Here is a 20453-nt window from a genome sequence, read left to right as displayed (position 1 = left end):
TCGCCTGGATGGAAGGTGGATATAGCCGCGAGGTGGACGCGCAGAGAGGAGATCGCCAAGCCCTGCTGCTTGAGAGACCACATGTAGTCCAAAATGGGGACTAGCATGGCGAGTGGGTCATGGCCGTGCTGGCTACACCAGCAGCAGAAGCGTTTCCACTTCGCTAGGTAGGTTGAACGCGTGGAAGGCTTCCTGCTGCCCAACAACACTTGCTGTACTGCATCGGAACAGCGCAACTCGGACTGGCTTAGCCAGCCAGGAGCCATGCAGACAGATGGAGGGACTGTAGATCCGGATGGCGCATCCTGCCGAAGTCCTGTGTGATCAGGTCTGGCCAAAGAGGTAGGGCAATCGGATTCGCCAGGGACAGATTGAGCAGCATGGTGTACCAAGGCTGCTGCGGCCACGCCGGAGCGATCAGGATGAGGCGGGCCTTGTCTCTCTGGACCTTGATCAGGACTCGGTGGACGAGAGGGAAGGGTGGAAAGGCGTAGCAAAGACGACCCATCCACGGCATAAGGAACGCGTCCGACAGTGAGCCCGGGGAGCGACCCTGTAGAGAGCAGAACACCTGGCATTTCCTGTTCAATCTGGAGGCGAACAGATCTGTCTGGGGAAACCCCCACCTCTGGAAAACGACATAGAGGACGTCCGGACAGATGGACCATTCGTGGGACAGGAAGGATCTGCTCAGGTGATCCTCAAGGGTGTTCCGCACTCCCGGGAGAAAGGAGGCCACTAGATGAATAGAGTGGGCTATGTAAAAGTCCCACAGACGTATTGCTTCCTGACACAGCGGGGAGGACCGGGTCCCGCCCTGCTTGTTGATGTAATACATGGCCGTTGTGTTGTCTGTGAATACCGCAACACAACGGCCGTGCAAATGGCGTTGGAATGTCTGGCATGCTAGACGAACTGCCCGTAGATCCCGCACATTGATGTGAAGAGTCAACTCTCTCTGTGACCATAGACCCTGTGTACACAGGGTCCCCAGGTGCGCACCCCAGCCCAGCGATGACGCGTCCATTGTCAGGGACACTGAGGGCTGAGGGGCATGAAACGGTAGGCCCGCACACACTTGGGAGGGCGTTGTCCACCAGTCTAGGGAACTTAGAACAATCGGTGGAATCGTTACGATTGTGTCTATGGCATGCCTGCCTGGTCGATAGACCGACGCGAGCCAGGTCTGCAGCGGGCGCATGCGGAGTCTTGCATGTCTGGTGACGAAGGTGCATGCGGCCATGTGCCCCAGGAGAGCGAGGCACGGTTCGAGCAGACGTGGTCGGGAAGGCCTGCAGGCTTGTGACCATGGACACTATGGCTTGGAATCGGTGCCGGGGGAGGCTGGCCATCGCGAGGTTGGAGTCTAGCACTGCCCCGATGAACTCTATGCTCCGCGTAGGCACCAGAGTGGACTTGTCTGGGTTGATGGTCAGACCTAGGCTCGCAAACAGCTCCCTGATGATGGTGATGTGCCCGGTCACCTGCGCCTCCAACGTGCCTCGAATGAGCCAGTCGTCGAGGTAAGGGAAGACATGGATACGACGGCGGCGCAGGGCAGTGACGACGACCGCCATACACTTGGTGAACACCCGGGGGGCTGAGGAGAGCCCAAAGGGGAGGACCGTGAACTGGTAGTGGTCCTGATTTACCACAAAGCGAAGATAGTGCCTGTGCGGGGGAAAGATCGCAATGTGGAAGTATGCGTCCTTCATGTCAAGAGCAGCGTACCAATCTCCGGGATCCAAGGAGGGAATGATGGTTCCTAAGGTTACCATGCGGAACTTGAACTTTTTGATGAATTTGTTCAGTCTTCGCAGGTCCAGGATGGGTCGAAGGCCCCCTTTTGACCTTTGGGGATTAAGAAGTACCAGGAATAAAACCCCTTGCCCCTTAGCTCCCTTGGCACCTCCTCTATAGCTCCAATGAGCCGGAGCTTGTAAACCTCCTGGACGATCAGTTGCTCGTGAGAGGGGTCCCTGAAGAGGGACGAGGAGGGAGGATGGGAGGGGGGTGGAGAAACAAACTGAAGATGGTAACCAAACTGCACCGTGCGCAGGACCCAACGATCCGAGGTTAGCTGGGACCATGACGGCAGGAAGGGGCGGAGGCGGTTGAGGAAATGAAGTGGATCCAGGGAAGGAATTGGTAAGCTGCTCTCGGGCGCACCTTCAAAAGTTCGCCTTGGGTCCCTGCGGTGGCTTGTCGGACCCGGAGGTATCACCCCTTTGAGGACCTGGTTGACGTCTACGGTTCGGCCGACCTCGCCTCCGGTTGAAATCTTGTCTGGGGCGAGGTGGGGGGTAAGTGCGCTGATGGTAGGGGCGGAATGGCCTTCTCTGAGTCTGGGGCGTGTGCATTCCCGGTGACCGCATGATGACTCGGTTATCCTTCAGGCTCTGTAGCCTGGGATCTGTCTTCTCAGAGAAAAGACCCTGCCCATCGAATGGCAGGTCCTGAATCGTGTACTGTAGCTCCGGCGGTAGTCCGGAAGACTGCAGCCACGATATACGGCGCATGGCTACGCCCGATGCCAGTGTTCTTGCTGCCGAATCTGCGGCATCCAAGGACGCTTGTAGGGAGGTCCTGGCGACCCTCCTGCCCTCTTCCAGGAGAGATGAAAATTCCTGGCGTGAGTCCTGGGGAAGCAGCTCCGTAAATTTGCCGACAGCCTCCCAGGTGTTGTGGCTGTAGCGACTCAGGAGGGCTTGCTGGTTCGCCACACGGAGCTGAAGGCCTCCCGCGGAGTAAACCTTGCGGCCCAGCAAGTCCATGCGCCTGGCTTCCCTGGATTTTGGGGCAGGAGCTTGTTGGCCGTGGCGTTCCCGCTCATTGACTGACTGTACCACCAAGGAGCAGGGAGTGGGGTGTACATAGAGGTACTCATACCCCTTGGATGGTACCATATACTTCCTTTCCACTCCGCGGGCAGTGGGTGGAATGGAGGCCGGAGACTGCCAGATGGTATCCGCCTTCGCCTGGATCGACTTGATGAAGGGGAGGGCTACCCTGGTCGGTGCCTCCGCAGAAAGGATGCTCACCACCGGGTCCTCCACTTCCGGGACTTCCTCGATAGGGAGGTTTATGTTCTGGGCAACTCGCCTCAGAAGGTCCTGGTGTGCCCGGAGATCAATCGGCGGGGGCCCTGATGAAGATGTGCCTGCTACTGCCTCATCTGGGGACGAGGAAGAAGACACCCCAGGGAGGAGTGGTTCCTGAACTGAAGCCTTGTCCAGAGGGACCTCCACTTCCCGAGCATCCTGCTGCGCCAGGGGATCCATAGGGGCTTCCTCCAAACTTGAGGGGGGGCGCCGGCTGACCGTGGCCTCCGGTGCTCGATGCTCCGATTGGCGGGAGCGAGCGGGGCCCGAAGGTTCGCCCTGGGCTTGATGGTATGCCCAGGGCGTCCAAAAGGACCATTGTGGTGGTCCCTGGTCCGGGTGGGCCTGCACATCTGAACCCCCATAGGAGGCGCTCTCCATTTGGGAAGAAGCGGACGAGTGCCTTGAAGGCCATGGAGGAGCTCCCCGAGGAGCAAGAAGCAGGAGCCCTGTGCTTCTTGCTCCTCGGGGAGAGGGAGCGGTGCCGGGCCGGTGCCGAGCGGGAAGTCGAAGCCTTTGCCGGTGCCGGAGTCGGTGCCGACGGTGGAGGAGTCAGCGCTGCCTCCATCAGGATCTGCTTCAGGCGACTGTCCCGCTCCTTCTTCGTTCGGGGCTTGAACGCCTTGCAGATCCGGCACTTGTCCCCGACGTCGCTGTGCAGTGCCGGCGAGCGGAACCGGGAATCATGGTGGTACCTTGATCTGGACCGGGACCTGCTACCAGCTCGGTGCCGGGAGGTCGACCGGTGCCGTCCGCTGCCGTGCCGGGATCGGCTGCGGTATGAACGTCGGTGCCGTGATCTAGACCGGTGCTGAGAGTAGTACGACGGAGAGCGGGATCCTGAACGGTGCCGCGAGTATGACCGGTGCCGCAGGTAGCGGTCTCGGGACTGCGAGCGGCGTCTGGATCTCGAGCGGCTTCGCTGAGAGGGGTCCCTCGATCTGGAATGGGACCGATACCCAGTAGTGTCCGGTGAATGCGGCCGCACCATGGCGGGCTTGCCCATCGATTGGAGAACCCGCACCGGCTGTGCCGGGGGTTGGGGCAGCTCGGGCTTTGTCATGGCGATGAGTTCGCGTGCAACGGAGAAGGTCTCCGGAGTGGAGGGCGCGACGAGCTCAACCGCTGTTCTCACAGGGGAGCTGAGATGCACTGGACTCAACCGTCCCTGAGGAGCCGGAGTCGACGGTGTGACGACGCTCGGTGCCGCGGCGGATGACGGTGCTGGGCGGTCAGGTTTGGAGGCACGCTCCGACTGCGGTGCAGTTGTAGGCACCGCAGGAGCCCTGTGCTTCTTGCTCCTCGGGGAGAGGGAGCGGTGCCGGCTAGGGTGCCGGGCCGGTGCCGAGCGGGAAGTCGAAGCCTTTGCTGGTGCCGGAGTCGGTGCCGACGGTGGAGGAGTCAGCGCTGCCTCCATCAGGATCTGCTTCAGGCGACTGTCCCGCTCCTTCTTCGTTCGGGGCTTGAACGCCTTGCAGATCCGGCACTTGTCCACGAGGTGGGACTCGCCTAGGCACCTCAGGCAGGAGTTGTGCGGATCTCCTGTTGGCATCGGCCGATGACAGGCTGCACAAGGCTTAAAGCCGGGTGAACTGGGCATGGGCCCCGGCACCGCGGGGAGGAAAAGGGGCGAACCCCCGATCCTCTGTATAACTATCTACAACTACACTTAACTAACTTTATAACTACAACTATTACTATAATAACAGAACTATATACACTAAACTGCAAAAGAGTGAAACGCTAGGGAGGTGGAGAACGGCTAGCCGTGCTCCACAGTTCCAACGACCGACACGGGCGGTAAGAAGGAACTGAGGAGCGGGCGGGCCATCAGGGGTATATATCGGGCGCCATACCGGCGCCACTGCAGGGGGTGACCTGCTGGCCCACCGAGTGTTGCTAGGGTAAAAAAGTCTCCGAACGTGCACGCGGCGCGCCCACACCTAATTGGAATGGATATGAGCAAGCACTCGAAGAAGAACTACAGCACTTCTCGTGCAGAATGTATTTTCTGAGGTGGAGGGGTGGGGGAATTGTGCACCAGACATGAATTCTGTTCATGTGCAGTAGTGCAGAATTCCCCTAGGAGTAAATAGCAATACTTACCAGAATATCTTAGAGCACTTTGCAAAGAAGGACAGGTTCATCCTCATTTTACAAATGGGAAAACTGAGGCACAGAGATGAAGTGACTTGCCCATGGTCACTCAGCACAGCAGTGGCAGAGTTAAAGCTAGAACCCCGGTCTTCTGAGTCTGTCCAATGTTCTATCCATTATACTCCTTGAAGGTTTGGGTAAAATAAATTGGCTGTAGTTCAATTCCCACATTACAAGTGGTATTAAGTAGCACCATGCAGAGACTAAGGATTAAATTGGGTTATGGAGAGCTAGCTACCCTCTACCCCTGAAATGTTCTGTCTGCCTCACACCATAATGATGAGCATGGTATAAGAATAAAAGGAGTGTGGGGATGCTCATGCTTATCTGTTTTGTGGATAAATAGGATGTCAGTCTCTAGGGTTTGTTAATCTGGCATCTTTCACTAGGACTGCATTTACCACAATAACGTTACAAGAGTTACTTATGAAAACTATGCCAAATTTTCCAGCTCTGCACAGTATAAGAAATGTAGCCTTCATTTTTTTTTCTTGGAATACCTCTGTAGGACTCTGCATACCATATAAATGTACCCTCACTTCTTATAGTCTGTCGAGCAAATGAAAAAAGGATTGCACCATCATGCATGCTGAAAAGACCCATTGGAAGCTATGTTCCAGCAGTGAAGCTTGTGCTTGTGGGCTAGAGAACATTTTTTCCCCTGATCTAAGCAATCAGGAGCTAAAACACACCTTAGAGATTAAAAAATTTAATTTTACAAAATCAAACAATGGATGCATCTATTCTGAAATATGTTCAGTCACATTGCAAAATACATGTAAAAATAATTAGCAAATAAAAGTAACAGTATGGAAAGCAGAAAAATAGTAAAATTACTATATAAAATGTTAAATGATACATCTTTAAGTAGCTCATCCAGAGAATTCCTATTGTTATATTGGTTATGTGGTTTTCCTTGCTGCATCAAGAAAAGGTGGATAAAGTAGGAAATCTTCTGTAGCAAAGTAACACTTCAATGCTTTTCAGGTTAGTTTAACAAAAATACATTGGCTAACTTTGTGGCTTTGATTGTTAGTGTGAATTACAAATTCAAAAGTGCTTTTGTGTTTGCTTATAATTGCCACAAACCGGAAGAGAAGAGGATGGTGACTTCTGCCTACTGACAGAATACAGAACAGCAAAGTACCCCTGAGGGATAACTAGGAAAGAGCCCAGAAATGCCCTAGGTAGCAGGCACATTTGACAATCTGTGAGGACAAATCCTCTTGCTTCTCCAAATAGTCTTATGGTGGAATGTAAATGGGCTGATACTTGAGATCCAGCCTATGGCTTCCCCTTTAATATAAAGATAAATAGAATTACAGGGGTGCTAGAACAATTTGTATAGTGGGGGTACTGAGAGCCATTGAACCAAACTGTAAACCCTGTGTATGATGGAAATCACTTCAAGCCAGGAGGCATGACAGCTCCCACAGCATCCCTAGTTTCAGCACCTATGTAGAATAATGCTTGAGCGGAGCCTCAAACACACTGCATTTGCAGGGCAAGTGATGAGATTGAGAGAAGGATGCACTTTGCTGAGCTGTTAGGGAAAGGAGTATAAGGCCAGTTAGTAATCGCTACATAACGCAACAAAAGTAGGTGACAGTGTTGCTGGCACAGAGTGCCCGAGGTGGCAACGGTTGGGTCCGTTGCCCGATGTGCTTCGCATCCAATTAAACACACCAGGGTGGAGAAGTAACTAAACTTTATTTGAGCTCAAATAAGATGCCTAGAGCCACACAGGACTCAGATCAAGCACGCGAAACAAACAGCTAACATAACTATTTATACTGGAACCAAAACTGATACACATTATAACATGATCTGTCACTCTCACAGTCCCCACCCAAGGCTAAGTCTGCCTAGGAACAGTTCAGTTTCCCGCCCAGAGGTTAAATCTGCCCAGCAACTGAGGGAGTAGAAGTAGCCCCTCCCAACAAGGGCAACCTGAGGGCAAACATGGAGGAGTAAAACTCAAAATGGAGGAGCTGGTGCACTATGGCTCAGAACAAGAGGACTTCATTGACTCTCATGGCATTCCATTCTCCCGAATTACCTGGGTTATACCAAGTGCGTCCCCAACAATCCCTCCTTTGAGAATACTCAAAAAGCTCCTGCTTGAGTCTTCTCATAATATGCTGACAGCCCTTGGTTTAAATCTGGGTCTGGGGAATGCTGAGGGTGGCCAGCCATCACCATAGGTGTGACAGAGGTTGTAGAACAAACCTTTCCCCATAATAACCTTACAACAGGTAAGTAACAGTAGAACAAGTAAACATAACACTACCCCTATTACCAAAAAGTGAATTAATTTTAAACCTATCTCACCAAGGTTAGGTAGCCAACTAAAGAGAGTCAGAAAGGGAAGGCACTTGTTTCTGAGTTTTCCACTGGTTAAGGGCTTGTTTAGAGACATGTACAACATTTATTACAACTGAGAACACAGACCCTACCTTGAGGGGCTAGGATATAGTTTAGGGTATATTTAATTTACAGAGCCCTGAGCCAAAGCCGGTAGAGCTAAGAACTGAGGCTCTTTTTAATGACTAAGGTTTTATTGGCACATTTAGTAAGGAACACCAAGAGCCGACAGTAGAGTTAGGTTATCTGTTTTGCCCTATAGAAAGGGAGGTGGATTATACTTTATTTTCCTTACCAATGGGCTCTGAGGTGGCTTGCAGATACCTGCACTGCCTGGGCTTAACCTGGTGGGAGTTGGGCCATGACACAAAGAGAAGGTACAAGGAATATTAGATAGTAGTTTCCATACCATCTGTAAGGTAGCCACTTATAAACAAATTTACCACAGATACAAAAGAAATTGTCAGTTGCCACCATCCCATTACCTTCTTTCTAACTCATGAGAGAATTGTTAGCAGAGAAGTATATAAGCCCTTTCTTCTGTATCCTGACCTAAGGTGTTAAAGATAGTGGGGGATACATAGAACTGGCAGGTGCTCTCATTAGCAAATCAGATATAATTGGCTGTTGCTTTTTGTTGAAGGTAGGTAAAGCCAGAAGGACAGTGGGAGGTATTACCTATAGCATAACAAGACTTGTTTTTCCTCAATAGCAAATCATCATTGGCAATGATTAGACCAGTTTCAGGGAATTACTTTTCAGGGCAACATTGCTGTATGATAGGGGATTTGAAAGCATATCCAGCCGTTGAAGAGATTAAATTTGCTGGCAAAAGCAATCTTTAGGACCTTATATGTATTAATCATTAAATTGGGAGGACTGGAACCTCAACCAGCATACAGTTGGGCCTTAATTAGGGAAGCCATAACTAAGAGCATGAAAAGTTCTCTACCAATGGAAAATGTTAACAAAGCATACTGGGACTCATAATGTTTCCCTGAGGTGAGGAGTAAGGGTCCAAAACCACAATAAACAGAGACTTATATAACCCAACACACTTAAGATAAGTAACCTGTTCCCCTTTTAAACCTTTAAAGTCTTTTGAACAGTAACTTCAGTCCAAAGTTCTTGTTGTCTTGGTCACCAGAAGGCTGGACAGTCCATTGACCTAATAATGGAAGTTTCTCTACTGCCTTAAGTCGGGAGTGGGGGATCCAGTTCTTATGTCCCTTGACCTTGGCTATTGTGCAGGATACCGGCAAGACTGCAGGTGGTCCCTTCCATCGTTCCTGTAGGGATCTGTCCTTCCAGGTGTGAACGAGGACCAAGTCACCTGGCTGCAAGGAGTGGACAGGGGAATCCAGCGGAAGAGACTGCAAGTCTTTAATGCACCTGTGAAACGAAAAGAGAACAGCAGACAACGAGCACATATACCGAGACAACAAATTATTCTTAATATCTATTCCCTTGCCAGTACCAGAGTTCCATTCATAAGCCATGGTAGTCCCGACAAAATTTCAAAAGGCCTGAACCCTAACCTACCCTGGGGAAGAGCACAAAAACAGAGTAGGGAGAATGGCAATACCTAGGGCCATCCTGTACTTTAGACTTTGACAGAGGAGTTCTCTTTTCTTTACTGGGTGATGTCTTGGAGAGTAGCATGCATTTCATCTGTTCAGCTGGTGGATTCCTGGCCTGTGTGTCACAAATGTTGGTGTATGTTGGTAGTTTCTTGGACTTTTTAGGACTCATTCCAGAACTTTGACCATAGTTACTTTTAAAGAATTGTTTCTTCCATAGCTCCAATTTCTTCTCCTTTTTAGTCTTTTGCCGTATTCTTAGTTGCATTTCTGGAATGAACTCACCTTTTGACCTTTCTTTCCAACCTTGGGCAGCTGAAATGAAGAACTCATTGTTGAGTGCTGAGTCACTTATCCTCATCAAACCGTCTGCCCCGACTTGCCTATCCACCTCGGGGAGCAGCAGTAGCAGCTGCTGCTGGTAGTCTGTGGGTAGGACAGAGAACGCATGCTTGTTGATCAGCGCCAGCAGATCTGTGTTCACTAAGATGGAGTCAGGTGTTTCCACATCAATTTTAGTGCATTTTGCCCTCTAGCTGCCTTGCATGGAGTCTGTCAGATTTCTGGAATGATTTCTTCCTCAAATCTGGTGGGGAGTTATCAACCTTAACAGAAGGAGAGGAGCTGAAGGTAGAATTCTGAGGACTGGTTGGTTGTCCATCTGACTGCCTTTCTTCTCGAGCAGGCTTAGCAAGTGTGGAGTTACTGGCTGCCTTCACAGTCTTCAATAGGCGATATTGGTTAGAGGACACAGGCATACTTGTTCTGCGTTGCTGTCTCCGTTGCTACTGCTCTGGGGCCAGCTTGAGCGTCTTCTTGCTGTGTTTCTGGGAAGTACATATAGTTGTACTCCAGGCTGTGAACATTGTGACGTGATGACATGAGAACAAATGGTAACCACTAGTTGCTCCTTCCTTTTGAGGGAAACCTACTATAAAAACGATTGTCCTAAATAGTTAGCAATGTGCTAAAAGCAAAGGTCATCTCTTCTGAGCCAGGAACTATAAGGTTTAGAAAGACTGCTGACAGGATTTGGAGAGCCTGAATTCTAAACTGCAAGAGGTTCTGTTGAGAAACTGCTGTGTGCCAGCTGTGTAACTTCTAGAGAAGCAGCAGTAGCAGCAGAATCAGGTCCATGGTTACCAAGAGCTTTCACTGGCTGTTGAAAAACCAGAGGTGATGGTGCTGCGGGGGGGGTGGGGGTGGGATTTACTTGGATCACCCCAGCATATCCTGCCCTCCTTTGTCCGTTCTTCTGTGCTAGCAGAATGGGGTGTTTCAGGCCTGCAGCCCTCCTTTGGCCGTTCACAACAGTGCTGCTGCCAATGATATACCACTCACAGCTTGCCTTCAGAAGAGGTTAATTCTTTAGGTCTTTCAAAAAAAATTTTTTTTCAAATCCTTGCTTCTTCCTGCTTCCTTTTTCAGGGCATCCCGCTTAGAGGAGGATTTTTCAGGTCTTTATATGCTTTTGAAGCTTGTTGAATCTCTGTTTCTAGCCTGAAGCATTGCTTGAGGTCTGATCATGAATTTCAGTGTGTCTTCACTGATATTTCCAGTTTCTTCTTTTCCCTTTGTATTCTAGCAAAAGGGTGGCTGGGCTAAGGGAAGGACAGGTCTGCAGAGTAACTTCGGGTTCTCCAGGAGCTTGGCTTAAAGGCAAGAAGTTAGGTCCACAGCAGCTTAACCCTCCTTTTGTCCTCCCTCTTAAAGGAAATCTTTTGAATGGAGTGCAGACCGAAATCATGAAGTCATCAGTATATATGGGTTTAGGACAAGAGAGTTCAGAGTCTTAACCCATTCGTTACCCTTCCATAGGTACAAGATGGGAGTATTCCAAGCTGACTGACATTTCCCTGATACTGTTTGAAGCGTTATTATCCAGGAGTAAAATGCAGGGTGGCACTTTACACTGTACAGTATATTTACAGAGCACTTTCCATTTCTTTCTTACGTAACATCACATTCTTTGTCCTTCTTACAACATACAATATACCTTCATGCCTACTTCCAAAACTGTCTTTCCTATTTTCACAGAAAGCAAATAACTTTCCTTTTCCATTTTCTATCACTACTCTTTGCTCTTCACTCAAGCCTTCTGCAACATGCTTAAAACCTTCAGCTCTTATTCACACAGTTCTCTTTTTAGTAGTCTAGGACATACACAAGCGATTTGACTTGCTGCATTGCTTTAGAATTTACTACAAAATCCATCTGTGAATTTGTCCACCTGCACTTTTACTTGGGGTTCCGGAGGTGGAGTAGTCTTCTTCCCAATCCTCTACTTTCATCATAGAGATGGGCCTCCCGTTGGGACACTCTTATTTCCAGTGTCCCTCCTTTTGGCATAAGACACACTGATCTCGGCCTAGACGCCTTTCTTGTGGGCCAGGACGATTTCACCCACAGTCTTCCATTCCCCGGCCTTGGCCGCAGTCCTGCGGTAGGCTTCCTCTGCCTGCTTGCACTGTAGCAAACATCATTTCCGCCTGCCTCTTTTTTTCTTTTCTTCCTCCGTGAGGGCATAGGTATAATCCCAGTGGTCCTTGGGGTTCCATTGGGGATCTGCTAAGGGGACCGCTCCTACGGGGTCTGGAACATTAGCTGGGTTCCCTTCATATCTCCGCTGTGCCTCCTTCCTTGCCTTGGGAATAACTTGATTCCACTCAATCTCAGAGATTAAAGTTTTTAAGAGGACCTGACAATTGTGAGTCAGGTGTTTAAGATTTGCTAGGCATTCTAAGCTTACAGAATCAGACTGTATTCGGGTAGACACTTGCATGGTGGTATCTTGCTGCTCTTCAGTTTCTGGCCTAACAATCGCTGCTTCAGTAACAAGGGGAGATAGGCCCGTATCCAAGATGGCCGCTCTGTCCTGACTATGCAACCCCTCACAAGATAGCTGACTGTGTTACCTCACTAGGTGGCAGAGCTGTGGCTAAACAAGATGGCTGCATGGTGGTGGCTGAAGTGGACACGGGTTCTGGCATTACAGTTCTTAGGGGATTTTCTGTCACTACAGAAACACTGACTGGTGCTCCAGTCACAGCCAAATTACAAGTAGACAATAAATCCGACCACCTCCTTAACGACACAAACAACAATACATACATGCACTTTTCCCATTTACCAGCACGCTGACAAAACAACAGCAATTGGAGGATCGTGTTGTAATTAAGGGATCCTCCGTGTGGCCACCTCTCCTGTTCCTCGAGTTGATATTGAGGCCAGTCAACTGTACAGAATCTTTTTAATTGATCTTTTGTGATCACGTTTGACTTAAAGATTTTCCACCACCTAAGAATGCATTCTAGCAGCGTACGTTGTTTCTGCCGCGCCATATCATGCCCTTGAGCCATAGTATGCCTCTAATCCCGGGGAAGCCAATGGGAATTACGACGACTGGGTATCCCCAGCCTCGGGCAACCACTCCAGATAGCCTAGGACACCAAAAGGTAAAAGAATCAGGAATAAACCAGACTGGTCTTACCTTGTCCAAGGGGGACCAGACCAAGACCGTTGTACAACCCCGCGATCTGGAGGGACCAGTTCTCTACTGACCTCTGCCTTCCATAGGGGAACCGATCTACCCTAACTCTCTCTTACTTCTCCACTATACGATTGCATTGCACCGTTGTGTCCTCTGAGGTCGGCCTGACGCGTCTCTGCCGAGGCCCCCGGTAAACTCACCAGTGTCGGCCATGACCGCCATCCGTCGGCCATCGGAGGAGTCCAGCCAAGGCACAACTTTGCCTCGAGCCCCACGTTGGGCGCCAAAAACTGTTGCCGGCACAGAGTGCCCGAGGATGGCAACGGTTGGGTCCGTTGCCCGGTGTGCTTCGCAACCAATTAAACACACCAGGGTGGAGAAGTAACCAAACTTTATTTGAGCTCAAATAAGACGCCTGGAGCCACACAGGACTCAGATCAAGCGCGCGAAACAAACAGCTAACATAACTATTTATACTGGAACCAAAACTGATACACGTTATAACATGATCTGTCACTCACACAGTCCCCACCCAAGGCTAAGTCTGCCTAGGAACAGTTCAGTTTCCTGCCCAAAGGTTAAATCTACCCAGCAACTGAGGGAGTAGAAGTAGCCCCTCCCAACAAGGGCAACCTGAGGGCAAACATGGAGGAGTAAAACTCAAAATGGAGGAGCTGGTGCACTATGGCTCAGAACAAGAGGACTTCATTGGCTCTCATGGCCTTCCATTCTCCCGAATTACCTGGGTTATACCAAGTGCGTCCCCAACAACAGCACAGCTTTTCAATACTTCTCTCATTAGAGAAGTGCCGCTGCAGTTACTAGTTGTCATAATAGATGTGGTTACCATCTGATAATATAATGCATTAGCCTATCATAAGCCATTTTTCCTCCACTTTTGCTAAGGTTGTCATTTTTTATTTTACGGTGCATTATTTTCAGTGCATTAGTGTACTGACCATATGGAAGATTTACTTTCTCCAGTGAATTTTTGCATTTCCCTTTATATTTAATGTAGTACAGTAAGTGCAGGATATTACATAACTGAAAATTTCAGGTTCTCCTAACCATTGTTTCCTTCAGATTTGTGCGACCCCCTTTCTCACTCATGTCAAATATTGATACGAGTTCGCAGAAAATCCCTGTTGGGGTGAATAGTGGTTTCGTTCAGGATACTGTTTTTTCAGGGATGATGAGTGATATGTATGTATGCTTCCTAGTGAGTCTTTGTGATCCATTTTGCCATAAGATGCCTGCTCTGCTGGCAATTGTAGCTGACAATACCTGCTGGAAGAGTGTGTTCTATGTCACTTAGTACCTGAATAATACATCTTCTGTATTTAAAAGCACTCTCAAATGACTGAGGTCTGGACCTCACATCTTATGTGATTCTATGGCCATGTAATCCTTGCCACTGGATGGGAGCAGATTACATGTGAAATCGAAATGGCAATCTTAATAGTCAACATTAACTATTTCACTGTTGATCATTTTAGCAGAACATGGGATAATGTACTTATTTCATGAGCCCAGACTACTCCAGATTCTGAAAGCCCCAGCTATTCCCTACCTGTTGTCAAAATCTATGGCTTCCCTTTCTTCTGACAACTTTTGCAATGTAATTGTTTTATCAGTTCACAAATCTCAAGCACAACAAACAAAACATGGGTATAGCATTAAATAAATAGGGTTTGTGCTGACTGTATTGTTACTTTTTTTGGATAGCTCTGCTCATTCCATAGTAATCATGGGAGAACATGTAGGGAGGTGTGAATGGATTTTACTGTTTCTAACTCCTAATTATCATTTCACTGTTGCACTCGGAGTGCACTGTTATAGTTTGTGTTGCACTTGGAAAGCTCTCTGTTAAATGAGATGAACCTAACATGGAAACTAGATGCTGCAGGGGTTGGAACTGCAAACATAAATGCTATTTAAATCTCCACACCCTTTCTCTCATCTGAACACTCCCAGACATATGTTCATCCACTTCTTACATACTGTGGTTGGAGTGCAGGAGTGAAGAGTTGTGGTGCTAGAGTGTTCCTCAATAGCCACTTGTCACACATGATTGGAGGGAGCTGCACCATGAGTGGCATCCTGCACCATGGGGTCTACTCATCCCTTCAGGTACCTGAACTCCTGCGAAGTGCGCACAAGCAGACCCGTGGTGAATGCTCCAGGAGTAGGTGGAGTTGAGTGTAACACCAAGGTCATGGTAGCAGTCCATGTAAGGTGGTAGCTGTAGAAGCAACCATTGTTGTTCGATGCTTTCCTGTCATGAGAGAGAAGTAGTAGCTACTGAGGCCCTCCGAGTCAGCCCAACCATTGTTTGGCTAGTCATGCTGATGAGGGAAGCCAATGGCTTTAGCCAATGATATCTCAGTCTGTATGTAGAGTGCATTGGCTGTTGCCATATATGGACAGTGTGTATGTTTTGACAAATAGCTTTTTACTTAATACCATAAACAGAAGTTAAAGTTTAAATCCTAGTGTATTCTTTTCTGACAAAGTAACCATGTTCTCTCCCATCTGCTTTTTTTAAAATACAGAATACCTCGAATTCAGAATTGAAGAAGAAAGCAACTAAAACCAAAGAAGCCAAAAAAATATTGAAGAGGAAATTTAAAGTCAACACAAAAATTGTCTTTACTGAAGATGGGGAGGTAAGATGAGTTCAAAATACACTGCAGACACTGGTGGTAGCCGAATTTGTATTTTCTGTGAAAACAAATATAGTTCAAACTGAGTCATACACAGGGCTTCTGATTTTAGGTTTTAACTGGGAAACACTAATAAAACACCCTCAAGTAAAAAAAAATTGTTTATCCAACAGACCACTGGAAAAAACATTGGAAATGGTTACTTGTTTCTGAGGACTTGTCTAGATGGAGCAGTAATGCTCACAACAGGGGTGTGAATTCTGAAGTACACTAACATGTTGTACATTAATTGGTCCATGGAGACCCTGCTGGTGTGCACTAAATGTTCCCTAATGTGTTTTAACATAGTGCTGTTTGAAGCAGTACTACGTTAAAGCACACTAGGGTACATTACAAAGAGATTACTCCTTTTACAGTATGTACTACTGTTCTGAGTAATGTGCATAATATAATATACAAAGAGAGCCCCCAAACCCCATATTTTTGGACATCCACATAAAAGTCAAATTGCTTTAAAAAGAACAAACCCAAAAAACAAAAAAAAAAAACCTCCTGAAAATGAAATTAGTAAACCTCAAAAAACAAAAAAAACCCTAGTTATTCAGTTTTGCCCAGATTTTCAAAAGTACTATGTGCTTATAATTGGAGCTAGATTTGCAAAACAGCTGAGCTCTCATTTAAATCCAATTATACTGAGAACAATAGGAGCAGATGTATACTGAATACTTTTCAGATAGTCTGATGTTTAAATATGGGCTCTTTTGGAAATCTGGCCTTCCCAACTGCAGAAGGGAAAGTCTCGGGAGTTTTTTAAGGAAGATCTGTCAAATCCCAATGCTATCACTTGAAAAAAGTTCAACTAATCCCTTGTATGGCAGTGGAATTAAAAGATGTCCTTATTTTTCTCTCAGATGTCCAGTGTTTGTAGCTTTCATATGTCATCTGAGTAAAGAAGGTGCCAAGTTTATATACCAAATAGGGGGAAGGTAGCTGTCCATTGAACTCTAGTAATTTAATTGGATAGCCTAACACCATTTGGAAAAATGTATTGATTTTTATATAGATGTGAACTACTGTATATTGCTAGCCACTCCAGTACTGTTTCAGTGTAACACGAACAAGCAAACCTCAGTGCTGCTTAAATATTAAATCTCTCTAACAGATGATTTCCCAAACATCAGAAGCTTGCTTTGTTTTTCTGTTTTCTATGTTGAAATAAAAGGGAGCTTTGACATTAGAACAATTTCATCAGTTAATGGGATGTAAACTAAATATAGTGATCACTTCAAAAATTTCTCAGTTGCGTTTTGTAACTAACATTCCCAAAGCATGCTGAACTTTGGGAATACTGTGGTAATGTTACTTAGTTATCAAAATTTGAAAGGTTTTAATGATGGCCTCACTAATAGGAGTCTGTTCAAAACGATAACTAATTTCAAACATGGAAAAATTCCCTCAGTAATTTTTAAAGTATGTACTTCTCCAAGAAACACATTTAAACTAGGCTCTTTAGATAGCTATGGTATGTAATGTACAAAATGCCTGGTTAGTGGAGTCACACTAGTAGAAAATTGGGCTCAGTGCATTCACTTGGATTTCCAAGATACTGTAGTGAACCAGAAGATCATGTGATTCCATCCATATACACATTTTAGTAGACATAAATTGTCTGTGTTTGTAAGGGGTTTTCAGAGGGAAAATACGAAAATTGTTTAAATTAAGCTGAAATCTAAATGCCTTTTTAAATAATTTTAACATGCTGCTATTTTTAATGCTGTTTTGGAACAAAATGTGAACGCTTAGAGGGATGTAGTGTAGTGTGCGTAGTAGATGGTAGAAAATCTCTGCTTTAATATTTTAGCAAGTGCTTTAAAATATTTCTCTTGCATTCTGAATCATAGATGCTGGTCTGTCAGTTTGTATAATTAGGACAATGTATTAAGACTTGTTCATGAATTTATGTGAAGGATGATCATGACTGCAGCTGCACTGTGTACAGAATATGAAATAGAAATGCTATTATAATAACTCTTAAGGAAGTCTCACAGGGGAAAACTACTGGAAAAGATTAATCATGGCTTTAAAGATACAAGCCTTAATTTCCGGACAGTTGTGCATGCAGTTGCCACCATTGTGTGTGTAAATTGGGTGTAATTGCATACACAAATGGTCAGTTGTGCATTTAATTGACCAATTCATATATATGCCTAATTGGACATACATTTTTAAAGATGCAGTTACACAAAGCTGACTTAAATTCTGGCCAATGAATTACAATTCTTTAAGTCAGTTCGTAATTCACAGAAGTAATTAGACCTGGTTGTGTGTTTAAAAACACAATCTTGGATACAAAACTTGGAGAAGGAGATTCATTTATATTGAACCCCTAAACTGGTACTTGTAAGTATGAGGAGGAACAAAACATTCAAATTTAGCTGGTGGGCAGATAAGTGTTTCATGTGGTTCAGTGCAGTGAACCATAAAGCAATGAGGACAGAGACTAAAAATGAGCATGGGGATGATAGTTTAAACAGCAGCACAACAGAGAACAGGTTTTGGAGTTATTTATAGAAATATAAACTTTGCATCTGTAGAAATTATTCCAAACTCTGGTGGGCTCTAATGAAACCACACGCTGAAGTTTTACTGTGCTGCTTAATATATTATAATAATAAAGCTCTTTTTAAGATGTCATAAGTTTTCTCCACATATATCCACTCTTTCATTTAAAGAAACCCTCCCGCCCCAATCCACAACAACTACATTTTTGAAAGGCAACTCCAAAAGAAGATTGCTTCTCATGTGAACAAATGTTTGTAAGATTTTGTTAAATACTTCTAAACCCTTGGTTAAATCTCTGAAACTCAAGATCAAAATAATGCATTGAAGCCAAGCCCATAAGTCACAGGTAATCAAAATTCTGCCTGGAAGTCAAATGTGGCCCTTCAACCCTGCTAATACAATCTGGCAGAATAACTAGTAGAAAACTTTACATCTTGCATTCTTTGTAGTCTGTTACAACATGCCACAGCAACAAGCATACTGCCACTTACTTGCTTACGTACTAGTTCTTCTTCGAGTGCTTGCTCATGTCGATTCCTTTCTAGGTATGAGTGCGCCCACATGCACAGTTGTCAGAGTTTTTTGCCGTAGCGGTATCTGTAGGGTTGACTGTAGTGCCCTCTGGGGAGCCGTGCTCATGTATCAGTATATTAGGCACTGCGAGTCCTATGCCCTCTCAGTTCCTTCTTACCACCTGTGACAGTTGGTCGGAGTGCCTTCCCCTTGCTTAGCAAGTGGTTTCTCCTTCACTTCAAGCTTTATTCCTTTGTAGTTTTGTTGACAGTAGTTAGCTAGTGAAGTAGTTGTTAAGTACTATAGTTAGTAAGTTAGGTTCCCGGCGGGGACTTAGCCCCAGGCGGGGCATGCACCAGTTTCCGGGCTTGCTACACTTGAGAGTTAAAGCGCTGGTGGTGGCTTTACAGCGCTGTAACTTACTTCCCGTCCACACTGGCAAGGCACATACAGCGCTGTATCTCCCTGGCTACAGCGCTGGCTGTACTCCACCTCAACAAGAGGATTAAAGAGAACAGCGCTGCTCTTGCAGCGCTGGGGTGCCAATGTAAACAGTGATTAATCTTACTACGCTGTAACTGGCCTCCGGAAGCTTCCCATAATGCTTTTTAAGTAAAGATAACACTCTTTGTTTTGTTGTGAACTCGGGGCTCCCGGAGCTGCTTATCTAAAAAACAAACACAGCTACTGTTTGCTGAAGCAGAGGCAGGCAGGGGGATGAATGTCCACAGCTAGTGTTTGTTTGAGGAGAGAAGCAGCCGGGGGGAGGGGCGGGGTCCGTTTTGGAGCAGCTGCTTATCTGGTCTGAAGGCTATTTGCATTTAGTGAATGAGAGAGGGGTAGGGGAAGGGGTCAAAACTTTTAAAATGATTGAAGGTTTGTGCTGTGTATCTTCAAGTCCTTAGAACTTGCAAGGTAGGGAGCTGACAGTGTCAGCTCCAAAAATCCATTCTCTCTGTCTCCCCCACGCTCCCTGTCACACTCCACCCCACCCCCCTCTTTTGAAAAGCATGTTGCAGCCAGTTGAACGTTGGGATAGCTACCCATAATCAGGGGCGGCTCTAGACATTTTGCTGCCCCAAGTACGGAGGGTCTGCTGGTCCCACGGAAGCCGCGGGACCAGCGGACCCTCGGCAGGCAAGCCGCCGAAGGCACCCTGCCTGCCGCCCTAGCGGCGACCGGCAGAGCGCCTCCCGCGGCTTGCTGCCCCAGGCATGCGCTTGGAGCGCTGGTGCCTGGAGTCGCCCCTGCCCATAATGCACCACTCCCAACAGCGCTGCAAATGCTGCAAATGTGGCCACACTGCAGCGCTTTCCCTACACAGCTGTACGAAGACAGCTGTAACTCCCAGTGCCGTACAGCTGCAAGTGTAGCCAAACCTTCCATCTTTTAATCCCTGTGCTGACTTGTGACAGGCCTATGCCTGTTAGTGACCCCCGTAGCAGCTGCATGAAGTGCTTGGGGGAATCGCATGTAACACCTGGCACCGGGTTCTGCCCGGCACTGCTCCCCTTCACTGGTGCCCAAGAAGAAATCAAAGAAGTGTAACCCGGAACCAAGCAAGAAAGACTACGAGACATCGGGCAAAGGGCCTTTTTCGGGCCACTCGCTCCCAGTCTCCGCCCTCTAAAAGAGGTTTGCCTGGAGGGAGGCGTCTGTCACTGTATGGCTGGCACCGGTCATCCTCACGACAATCATCTCCAGCCTGTAGGAATGTTTTCCAATGCGATACTGATCCGTCTGCTTCCAGCACCGATTCCCTTATTCAAGGCAACGTTCACCCGTAGCGCCGGTTAGTTGCCAGACACCTGCATTGACAGCCCCCCCATGGTCACTGGAAGGGGTTTTCTCTGGCATGGAAAAGGAGTTTAACCTCTCACCGAGGCAGCACCAGCGTGACTGGGCACCTGAGCTTGTGTCCATTTCCGCAGTGCCATCCTGGCAGCAGGGCCAGTGACCAGCGCAATGGCCCTGCTGGAGTGACTGGGGCATGCCGGTTATGCTGGTGCTTCCTTCACACCAA

At 47.4% G+C, this 20453-nt stretch overlaps 1 protein-coding gene across 2 annotated transcripts in view; it reads left to right on the top strand.

The window, feature by feature from the left end:
- Nucleotides 1-20453, top strand: part of DDX10 (DEAD-box helicase 10) — a 375483-nt gene that overhangs the window by 179884 nt on the left and 175146 nt on the right. For both annotated transcript variants that reach the window (XM_050927904.1, XM_050927896.1), the window contains exon 14: nucleotides 15245-15358. In XM_050927904.1, coding sequence (XP_050783861.1) covers nucleotides 15245-15358 — 114 coding nt within the window. The remainder of the gene's footprint in view (nucleotides 1-15244; nucleotides 15359-20453) is intronic.

The sequence above is a fragment of the Gopherus flavomarginatus genome, chromosome 1 (assembly GCF_025201925.1).
Source record: "Gopherus flavomarginatus isolate rGopFla2 chromosome 1, rGopFla2.mat.asm, whole genome shotgun sequence".
Taxonomy (NCBI): Eukaryota; Metazoa; Chordata; order Testudines; family Testudinidae; genus Gopherus; species Gopherus flavomarginatus.
Note: the sequence above shows the minus strand (reverse complement) of the source record. Positions and strands in the feature narration are given on the sequence as shown.